Below are 12,036 nucleotides of genomic sequence, written 5' to 3'. Positions count from 1 at the left end.
GACAGCTCAGCCGTCCTATTTGGCTGTGTCTGTGGGATCTCCTCCAGGTGTCATCTGTTCTAGATTATTACAAGGCTATTTAGCACTCTGACAATGGCCATACCATTGCCAATTATAGCTTTGCTCAAGTGGTATGTGTATTTGCTCTGAGTGATATTCTGATCTCTGTTGCCAACTTTATATTTACCTTTGACAATCCGTTTGACTTACCCCTTTGTCTTGATCCGCTACCTTCCTGATGCTCTGACCTCAGACTCTGACCTGACTACTCTTTTGTCTTTTCCCTTTATCCATTACAAACCCTAAAGGTACTGACCCCACACCTTTTGACTATCCAGCCTCACAGCAAGTCTGTGAGTAGTGGCTAACATCACAGAAATGCTGCAGAAAATCTGCAACATGAAAAACTCACCAAATACTCATCACGGGAACATAGCCCAAGTCTAATAATTGGGAATTCAGTGATGGTTTTCACCAATCCAATGTACAATTGCACACATGAAGAAGAGAACACACATGGAAGGTCAATCCTTCCTTAGACACTACACTATTTATTATTTGGATGTGACTATTTCTAAAGATTTTATCCACTGTGTTTGGATAGTTAAAATTCGGAGAAGACCAGCAGTAAAACAGTGATAAAACATGTTGAATATTTAAAAATCTGCAGAGGGTAAATCTAATTGCGTTGGTATATATAACTTGATGAAAAGACAGACTTGCACTCACCTGGAAAAGGCAAAAGAAATCAGTACAGAAATAGTAAGATAATGAGAGCCATCATTTTAAAGGTATTCAACATTTTACTATAAATTATATTGGGCCTAATGTATCAATAAACCAAGTACTGCAGAAATTCACTAATACAGTGGACTGTAGTAGCTAAAATGTGCAATTATTACTAAAGTCGTCGGAACATACAGATTTAGCCAGCAACAGACAACTGACTATCTGATGTGTACAGGACCTTCTGATAGATGATGCTGGTGGAGATCAGAATTTCTCCTGGAGAAAAGTTTCTGCCAGATCTGTCTAGTAGTGGCTTAATACCCAAATCAGGAGTCATAGTGGTCTCGTTACACAATTTACAAGAGGATTTGCTTGCTTTGGGAATCTTTATTTTTGGGTTATTTAACCACTAACAGAGGGTCAGAGAGGGCCTAGATATAGGATCCCCACAGTAACCTGGTCCCTTGTTGGCCTGTCTCCTGGAAAACAGTTATGCAATGTAACACCATGTATACCATGACCTGGATTAAACAGGCAGCGCATAGATAACCTACTGACACTTAAGGTACCTTCACACTAAACAACTTTACAACGAGAACGACAACGATCGGTGACGTTGCAGCGTCCTGGATAGCAATCTCGTTGTGTTTGACACGCAGCAGCGATCTGGATCCTGCTGTGATATCGCTGGTCGGAGCTTAAAGTCCAGAACTTTATTTGGTCGTCAGATCGGCGTGTATCGTCGTGTTTGACAGCAAAAGCAACGATGCCTGCAATGTTAAACATGGAGCTAACGACCTGTGAGAACGATAAGTGAGTCACCGCTACGTCACAGGATCGCTCCTGCATCGTTGTGGAGCTGCTGTGTTTGACATCTCTACAGCGACCTAAACAGCGACGCTGCAGCGATCGGATCGTTGTCTATATTGCTGCAGCGTCGCTGAGTGTGACGGTACCTTTAGAGACAATAAGGTGATATAGCTGATAACAATCAAACCCTACAAAGAAATATGCAGCCATAACAGTGATGCGATTCCGTCCTTGAATGAACAGATCACGGTTCTATGGTACATGGCAAGAATAGGACGTGTGCTGCTATGTGTAAATGTCCCACTGTAGCCATCCAGTCCTGTGCCACCGGAAATAAAATGACAGCATGACATATATTCACGGCTTCCATTTCTTCCAGTACTTTGCCATCAAACTAATGAATTGCTTCATATGCTGAATAAAACGAACATGGAGAATTTTATCGGTCAGTGTGCTCTGCTGACTCTCTTCTTTCCAGAGACCTTTTTGTGCCTTCTGTGCCTTGATTTCAGCTTGCAGTAGTCTTTTATAAAATGCCAAGTGCTGTCCTGGCCCCTGATGTGCACCCCGAATATGAGCTGTTCTTCCTAGTCCTTCCTTTAACACCACCACGTTCAGACAGTCATTCATGAAACCTCCCTGGAAAGAGATTATTAAGATTTGAGATGAAGCTTTTGAACATATCACTGGTGCCCCAGCAGATTTCTGAATTCAGCAAACTTTTATTTTGGCAATGGAGTGACAGGGAATAAATTGGCACCATAATAATGATCTCTCCATGAGCCATTGTGGTGATCTACATGGAGACCAAAGAGGGTAAATCATTTCCTGCAGGCTCCGGTGACCGGTGGGCATGGACAGGACGTCATTCCTACTGGAAGTGATAAAGAGGTTATGCCCCTAAGCAATACTCCTAAAATAACTTCTTACAGTCAGACATGTTAAAGCTTTTTGTGTTGTATTTGTACATAGAATTTTAGATCACCTTACAATACTTAACAGCATAAGGCAGTGTTCACACGTGACGTAAATGCTGCAGTTCTTTTCTTTTTTCCATGCTTTCTGCAGACGTCCGCACCATAATAAGCAAGAACAATCTTGTCTGGTTATCGCACTTTTTTTCTGTGTTTTCCTCCTTGTTGCTGAGTTTTTGGTGCAGATGTGAAGCAGTGTGTTTAAGGCGTATTTTATAGTACAGATAAGTTTTGATTTTTCACTCAGAAACATACATTTTTTACATGTTTTTTTTTATTAATCAAATAGAAACCTCATAAAAGTCTGCAGAAATGAAATGTACAAAAAAAACAAACAGTTCCAGTAAAGTGGATGTGAATTCATGAACACTCATGCCCATTGTTGGACAGTTCGGCGGAACAGATGGTGCGGAATTGCTGCGGATTTCAAAGAAGTGCATGTCACTTCTTTTGTGCGGATCTGCAGCGTTTCTGCACCCCTCCATGATAAAAATCCGCAGTGGCAAAAACCGCATAAAATCCGAACAAAATCCGCAGCAATTCCGCATAAAAACCGCGGCAAATCTGCGGCTGCAGATTCTGCTAGGAGATGCGGATTTTGTGCAGAAAATTCTACACCTCTTTTCCTACGTGTGCACATAGCCTTAAACACAAATTTTCTGAGAAAAAGAAAAAAAGCAACATATTATGCTACATATGAACACAGCCCTAAGGTTATCATCACATTTGTATTTGCACATTCCACTTATTCCATTTAGAGAGACAGACAAATGGAATCCATGTACAAAATGGATCCACTGCATAACTGATGCAAACGGAAGAATAAGGACCTCCATTTATTATTATGGGGTCTGTCTGGGTCTCATTCGCTGTCCGTTTTTTTAACTGAAAACATAGTTCTGCCTATAAATTTTTTCTTCTGCTCCAAAAGCGAACACAAAATGAACCCCAGACCTCACAATAGTTAATAGGGTCTCTGTGCTTTCACATGCATCAGATGTGCAATGCAAAGTTTTACAGAACGTGCAAATGGAAATGTGAAGGTGACCTTAAAGGGAAGGTGTCAGTAGCATCAACCCTCCTAAGCCGTCTATACAGCATGGGTATGTAGGTCATAGTAAGTTGAAAGGAAGGATAACTTGATATCTGCATCTGATGTCTATTCCACATTTTATTAATATGTAAATGAGCTGTTGAGATCTATGGGCCGGACACTGATCTCCCTGAGAATCTGCCTCCAGAGATGATTTTAAAGGGAACCCGTCACCCCCAAAATCGATGGTGAGGTAAGCTCACCGTCATCAGGGGCTTATCTACAGCATTCTGTAATGCTGTAGACAAGCCGCCGATGTTACCTGAAAGAGGAGAAAAAGAGGTTAGATTATACTCACCCAGGAGCGGTCCCGCTGCGGTCCGGTCAAATGGGCGTCTCAGGTCCGCCTCCCATCTTCATTCTATGACGTCCTCTTCTGGTCTTCACGCCGCGGCTCTTGCGCAGGCGTACTTTGTCTGCCCTGCAGAGCAAAGTACTGCAGTGCGCAGGCGCCGGGCCTCTCTGACTTTTCCGGCACCTGCGCACTGCAGTACTTTGATCTGCCCTCAACAGGACAAAGTATGCCTGCTCCGGAGCCGCATCGTGAAGACCAGACGAGGACGTCATGGAATGAAGATGGAAGGCGCCGTACCGGACCTGAGACACCCATCGGAGCGGGACCGCCCCTGGGTGAGTATAATCTAACGTCTTTTTCTCCTCTTTCAGGTAACATCGGCGGCTTGTAAGTGCAGCGCCCCAGAGTCCTGGTCGTTGCAGTACTGACGCTCCGCCGCTAAGGGGAGTGATGGTACGTCTGATGGCACTTAAGGAGTTCACCTGACCAGGTATCACAGTCACACTTTACACTTCACGTTCTGGCCACCAGGGGGAGCAAAGGGTTATATGTACTAGGCCACTCCTCACAATCTGGTAAAGCTGGGGGCTGGATAGGAAGTTAGTGAGAAGCTGACTGGGTTGGATCCAGGCAACATCCTGTGGCAGAGGGAGAGGGAGGCAGAGACTGCAGCCCTGTGTCCTCGTTATTCGTCGCGCGTTGCACCACGCACCACCATCACACCTTTCATTGGACGCCCTTTAGCAGGGTCACGGACCGGGTCTAGCCACCGTGACAACCCCAGGACCGAGACAGAGAGGTCCGGTGCCGAGTACCCCGCGGCCCTGCGTCTGGAGGCGCTCCATATACAGCATTACAGAATTCTGTAGATAAGCCCCTGATGATGGTGAGCTTACCTCACCATCGATTTTGGGGGTGACAGGTTCCCTGTAAATGAAACACTTTGTTACCAATGTGAGACATGTAAATCCTGAGAGCAGCCTGTCAGTCATTACATGTCTCACATTGGTAACACCCCTTTCATTCACAATACATAAATCTCTCATGCAATTTAGTGTTCGGCCCATAGATCTTAACAGCTCATTTACATAGAAGAAAAATGTTGGATTTCTCTGCAATAAGACATCGGATCTCAGATATCAAGGTATCATGTTACTCAGCTTCCTATGACCTACATGTCCATATAGATGGCTTAGGAGCGGTAATCCCACTACCAGATTGCCTTTAAGGTATGGGCACACAATGTCTTACACATCGATGTACCCGCATCGCTTTTGAAGCAGTGGATGCTCCAGGAAAACGCTGGCAGTCTTTTTCCCGAAGCATCATTTTTGACATCTATGGAAACATTTTTACAGTGGCTTTGCCACTGACTATTTTTTTTATTTCAAGGATAAGATAGTAGTGGCTTCCAAGCAAAAGCCAACTGAAGAATGGGCAGGTCACTTTTTTTTTTTTAGCAGGTTCACAGGTTTGGAGACTTAAGTTGGTTAACCCCTTCACGCGCAGGCCATTTTTTACTTTTCGCTTCGCAGAGCCATAACTTTTTTTTTTGTTGTCAAAATGGCCTTGGGCTTGTTTTTTTGCGGGACAGGTTGTACTTTTGTACTACTCCATTTACTTTACCATATAATGTACTGCAAAATGTGAAAAAATTCCAAGTGAGGTGAAACAGCAAAAAAAAGTGCAATTTGTTTATTTTACCATGTTCACTAAATTCTAAAACTGACCTGCCATTATGATTCTCCAGGTCATTACGAGTTTGCAGATACCAAACATGTATACCATAGGTTCTTTTTATATAAGTGGTGAAAAGAAAAATCCAAAAGCTTTTTTTTTTTTTTTTTTAAACAATTTTATTGCAATGTTGCAGTGACCCAAAAAACGCAATTCTAGCATTTTGAATTTTTTTCTCGCTATGCCGTTAACTGATCAGAATCCTTTTTTTATTTTGATAGATCGGGCGTTTCCAAACACAGCGATACCAAATATGTATTTTTGTATTGTTTTATTTTGAATAGGGCAAACTTTTTTTTTTCCTCGCTTCCGTAGTCTTCCTTAAGAGACATGAAGCTGCAATCCTGCAGCTTTTAGGGACACATGACAGCTGATCAAATCAGCTGTCATGTGCCAGAAAAGATGAGGGCTCAGCGCTGGAGCATCACATGTTGTGAAGGGGTTAAAATAAAATCACAAAACTTATGCACAGTAAATCATTTTGACATTGCTGTGCATATGTTCATTATTTCAGGTGATTTTTTAGCACTTTTGAAAGCGAGTTCCAGGCAAAATCTGTCTGAGAAACCTAAATGGAAAAGAAACAGAATGTGCAAATGGAAATGTGTACAGAGCCTCACAAAATAAATTGCATTTGTTCTGTCTATTCAACACAGAAAGGACATTCTTCTAATGCCGCAGGTGAGACACCTGGAAAGGAACCTAAGTTAGAGAAATATCAGGAAAAACAGGTTTATGTAATTTTATGATTTCTATTAATATGATAATTCTGTGTAGCTCATGTGTAAGAGGAGACTTCTGTCTGGAAAGCAAATATGGACTAATGGAGTAGTAAACCAGTTACATGTATACGCTTATTTGTTAGGATGAACTGACAAGCCTAAACTAAGACCAAAAATACACCTCAGACCTACCCCTCCCCCACCTCAATTCAGAGGATTGGTAACCATGAATATTTGAAGATTAAAAATGTACATTACATTACTCTCATTCATAGACATAAGTAAAGGTTTTGCCCTAACTAACTGCCAATTTGTGCACCATGTACAATGGGGACAATAATTATTTGACATACTGCCAATTTTGCAAGTTTTCCCACCAACAAAGAGAGAGGTCTGTAATTTTTATCGTAGGTATACAGAGAGACAGAATCTTAATAAATAAAATCTAGAAAATCACATTGTATGAGTTTTACATAATTAATTTGCATTTTATTGCATGAAATAAGTATTTGATACAATAGAACAGAACTTAATATTTGGTACAGAAACCTTTGTTTGCAATTACAGAGGTCAGATGTTTCCTGTAGTTCTTGACCAAGTTTGCACACACTGCAGCAGGGATTTTGGCCCACTCCTCCATACAGATCTTCTCCAGATCTTTCAGGTATCGGGGCTGTCACTGAGCAACCTTGAGTTTAAGCTCCCACCAAAGATTTTCTATTGGGTTCAGGTTTGGAGACTGGCTAGGCCACTCCAGGACCTTGAAATGCTTCTTACGGAGCCACTCCTTAGTTCCCCGGTTGTGTGTTTCGGGTCAGGATAAGAGTCTGACACCTGAGGGTCTGAGCACTGGGCCCCTCAGAAATATAGGAGCCCAAAAATGCCTGTGTGCATGGAGCTCTACAAAATGTGTGACCACTGCTCTATACACTTCTAGTAATCTGACCACAGCTCTCATAGACAGTGAGTAGAGAGATGCATTGTGCACCACTGTTTCATCCACAAGGAGACATGAGACCCCCCACCCTCCCGTTGTCATGATCAGTATAATCAGGAGATTTATCCGCTGTGCTATGGCTTTGTGATAAATGTATTTGGTGAGAAAAGATGTTATAAGAAACAGTCCATGGTGATCATCCAAGGAAAACCATTAGGCTGTGTGCACACGTTCCGGATTGTTTGCGTTTTCTCGCTATAAAAACGCGATAAAAACGCTTAAAATACGCATACATATGCATCCCATCATTTAGAATGCATTTTGCAATTTTTGTGCATATGTTTGCAGAAAAAAACGCATCGCAGGAAAAAACGCAGCATGTTCATAAATTTTGCAGGTTTTTTGCGGATTTCCCACTATATTATTGCATCCCAGAACCTCCAGAAAAAAACGCGAAAAAAAACGCGAAAAAAACAAAAAATCAACATGTGGATTTCTTGCAGAAAATGTCCGGTTTTGTTCAGGAAATTTCTTCAAGAAATCCTGACGTGTGCACATAGCCTTAGGTTACGCACAGCCGGCATCTTTTGCTAGCATATTCTGCCTGAAACTTTCCTGAAAAAGTGCTAAAAAATAAAAAACTATGCACAGCAACATTGATACAACTGGATGTGCATATTTCATGTCTTTTGTAACTTCTTTCAACCACTTCAGCTTTCACAAGGCGTAACTATTTATTTTCTTTTTTACATATAAAACAAGCCGGCTGCCACAAAACAGCTAGAAAGGCACCAAAAAAAGCACAAGGTAAAACATTACCGAGAGTGGCACGCTGAATTTTTGGGGAAGTTTTTTTGACCAGAAATGGAGTGGACATTGAACGGAAAGGGTATGTGCATGCAATGTCTTTTTCAGGCGAATTCCGCTTGGAACCCACATGAAAAAGTGCTATACAAAAACGAGAAAAAAAAAAACAACATATGTGCAGGAAATACAGTATTATGGGCACCACATAGTCCTCCATACAGTTTTGTGGACACCATATATTGCTCCATACACTATTATGACCCCCATATATTGCTCCATACAGTGTAATGGGCCCCATATATTGCTCCATACAGTATAATGAGCCCCATATATTGCTCCCTACAGTATAATGAGCCCCATATATTGCTCCCTACAGTATAATGAGCCCCATATATTGCTCCCTACAGTATAATGAGCCCCATATATTGTTCCAAACAATATAATGGCCTCATATAATGCTCCAAACAGTATAATGGCCCCATATAATGCTCCATACGGTATAATGGGCCCCATATAATGCTCCATACAGTATAATGGCCCCATATAATGCTCCATACGGTATAATGGACACCATATAATGCTCCAAACAGTATAATGGCCCCATATAGTGCTCCATACAATATAATGGCTCCATATATTGCTCCATGCATAAAAAAAATAATCAAATACTTCTCCTCATTCCCCGCTGCTGTGGTTGCCTCGGCGACTTCTGACTTTGCCCTGCTCGGCAGAGGGCGTGCTGTAGTGACGTAATCGCGCCCTCTGTACTGAGACGTCACAGCGAGTCAGAAGACGCTGAAGAGACCGGAGCAGCATGGAACGGGGAGAGGTGAGTATAAGAGGTGCCAGGTACCCCGACTCACCGGACCCATAGTGTGCCGGTGTCCCCGACAGTAAGTGGGTCCTCCCGTTCGTTCAGGGCCTCAGCACTTGCCAGGGAACGCCAACTGGTGATGCCAGCCCTGCTCCTGTGTGTTAATGACTTTAGGGTCTGATTACACAGTTATTTTCAGTATTTCTTGAAACACAGGCTACGTGCATATGGAGTTTTTGGAGCAGAAACGGAGCATACATTTTCAAAACCCTCCAAAAATTTCAAAACTCCTCAAAAAGTTTTCCAATCAGTTTCTGCTCTAAAAACTCAGCAAAAACTGTCAGTGTGCACATACTCAAACTCTACAAAACTCATGAATTCAAAAACCATGAGTCTTGATTGAAGCATGAGGTTTATGTTTTAAAAACACCGTATAAAAAACTCAGATTGGATACAAAGTTTTTTACAGGTTTTTAGCGGAAACTTTCCAAAATCTTCCTCAACTCTTCCAAATCCACTGTACTGTTCATATGAAGACTTTTTGTATTTATTATAATTTTTTTAAGAGGTTGTGAAGAACTTCTGGGGAAAAAGGAAAATGCACATCACTTCTTTGAAGCGGATTCTGAAAGTAAACCTCTTCAAACTAGACTGTACAAAAAAGACTGCAAAAAAAATACAAACTCTTCCAAAACTTCTTCAGAACAGCTTCAGGGAAAGGAAACTTCCTCCAAAAACTACCTAAAGAATGAGAGTTTCCTGAAGGGGCTTAAGCTTGAAAACTCTGTTTTGAATTTCTCACAAAAACCACGTGAACATACCCTAATTATGGAATCACATTAGCTTTTTTTCCAAATATATATTTTTTTACCACTATCTCCTCAACAAAAATTTCCTGTTTACTACAATAAAATATATCAGTGACAATGTACTTGTTCTAAGAAGTAAAACTGTAGCAAAAAAAAAGCGCATGTGAACCAATGCAGAGCCTGCCATTTTCAGTGGTTTCCTACATCCGCTCTGAATAAACTCAATAAGCCCGTAGTAAATAAAGTATTAGGATGGGTTCACATAATATTGGGAACCACATGGTTTTTTAGCTCCATCTTGGGTTTCCACCTAAAGCTGTGAAAATTCCTTGAATGAGCCATTTACTATAATGAAGCAGACGAGTCACTTTACGACCTCTGAGCTGGTCCTGTCCATCTTTTTAGGTGGGTAGTAGGGATGAGCGAACATGCTAGGATTATGTGTTATCCGAGTATCTAGCCGTGTTCCAATAATATTTTTGAGACCTGTTTTGAAGCTGTTTTGGGTTGTCAGACAGCCGCAACGCATGCGGGCATTGCCTAACAAAAAGACCATCCCTGTATGTATTGCGGAACATGCAGCCACAGGGACTGGAAAATATTATCAGAGCACGCCAAAGATACTTGGATAACACCCGATCGCATGCTCGAATCCGAGCACATTCGCGCATTACTAGTGGATACCTAAGCGAGGTCTACCACACTTTTGTGTCCGCCTGAAAAAGACAGATATTGGTGGAACAGAGGTAATATAGAGCACAAAACGACTCCTTCTACTTTACCCTAGTGAATGGCTCTGTCAAGGGTACAGTTAAATCTCACCCATTTTTTAGGGTTGCAGATGTGTGTCAAAAATGTAATGTGAACATAGCCTTACTGAATCTATTGCAATGGTCCTTTAAAGGGGAAGTTTACTACTTTAATACTGATGACCTAGGATTGAATTGAATATTACTCTACAGTTCTCTGGTCGTGGAAGCCCCAGTGATCTAATATTAATGACTTATCCTAAGGTAGAGGACAATCCCTCTATTCATCCCTTTTCATTGATTCAAAAGATTTGTCTACTGCTAAAAGAATACCAGATCTGCGCTATATTTTGGCATTACTAGTAGTGTGGAGACCCTTACCCTGTTGATGAAGACAAAGCAGTCCAGCATTGAGTCTTCTCTGTTCAATAACTGAAACCACAGCACTTGTGAGGGTTGGAGATTATCCTGTAACCAGACCTTGCCATTCTGCGTCAGTTCCACTCCAGCCAGTCGGACCAGTAGGCTGCCCTGACCTTGCCCTGTGGTGGAGTTGTGAAGAATTCAGCCGACTGCAATGCTGCACTTACATCTATTTTACTAATATACACAAAAAAGTAAAAATCCTGAAAGAAAAGTATGGTGAGCTAATGCTAACAGTAATCCAGAGGTTTATTTTATTGTAAGGACACTAGGCATATTATGAAATATGAGGAGAAAAGCCCCCTAACACTAGGTTAAAAAATACTCTCTTTATGGGGTGTGTACCATGTGGTGAGTGCTCGACACTTAAAGGGGGTCTGTAAGCCCTAAATGACACCATAAACTAAGCACATGGCCCTCTATGGGATATAGCCCCTATAATAATCTCACCTTTAGTGCTCCGAGAGCTGCCTCCATTCTGCAGAAACTGAAGATTAACCAAATATGCTAATTAGCGTGACAGTTCACACTGGGTGTGGCCAAAAAACGCAGTACACAATTCCAGCCATTGGTTTTGCATATCCCCACTTCCTCTATGGTGATTGACAACACAGGCTTGCCTGGATTGAGCACTGTCTGCTAAGAAACCTCAGAAAAGCCAGCACTGTCCATCACTGTTCAGTTTAGGGATGGGTGAAGCCAGGTCTCAGAGGTGGGACCCCGAGCAGTCACTTAGCACTAGCATATCCTAGCTATGTACCATCATGTACAGAGATATGGGTACCTACAGGTGCTTCTCACTAAATTAGAATAGCATAAAAAAGTTAATTTATTTCAGTTCTTCAATACAAAAAGTGAAACTTATATATAATATAGAGTCATTACAAACATAGTGATATATTGCAAGTGTTTATTTCTGTTAATGTTGATGATTATGGCTTACAGCCAATAAAACCCCAAAAGTCATTATCTCAGTAAATTAGAATAATTAACAAAAAACACCTGCAAAAGCTTTCTAAGCATTTAAAAAGGATCCCTTAAGGTACCGTCACACTAAGCGACGCTGCAGCGATAGCGACAGCAATGCCGATCGCTGCAGCGTCGCTGTGTGGTCGCTGGAGAGCTGTCACACAGACC

The 12,036-nt window shown here is 41.7% G+C and overlaps 1 protein-coding gene across 1 annotated transcript in view; it reads right to left on the bottom strand.

The window, feature by feature from the left end:
* Positions 1-519: 519 nt before the first annotated feature.
* C2H3orf33 (chromosome 2 C3orf33 homolog) overlaps positions 520-12,036 on the bottom strand; it is a 35,787-nt gene continuing 24,270 nt past the window's right edge. The window contains exons 4-5 of the mRNA XM_077290703.1: positions 10,858-11,018; positions 520-2,178 (exon numbers count right to left, since the gene is read on the bottom strand). Coding sequence (XP_077146818.1) covers positions 1,897-2,178; positions 10,858-11,018 — 443 coding nt within the window. The 3' untranslated portion in view covers positions 520-1,896. The remainder of the gene's footprint in view (positions 2,179-10,857; positions 11,019-12,036) is intronic.

This window comes from Ranitomeya variabilis, chromosome 2 (genome assembly GCF_051348905.1).
Source record: "Ranitomeya variabilis isolate aRanVar5 chromosome 2, aRanVar5.hap1, whole genome shotgun sequence".
NCBI classification, from domain to species: domain Eukaryota; kingdom Metazoa; phylum Chordata; class Amphibia; order Anura; family Dendrobatidae; genus Ranitomeya; species Ranitomeya variabilis.
The sequence above is the reverse complement of the archived record's forward strand: the minus strand, read 5'-3'. Positions and strand labels throughout refer to the sequence as shown.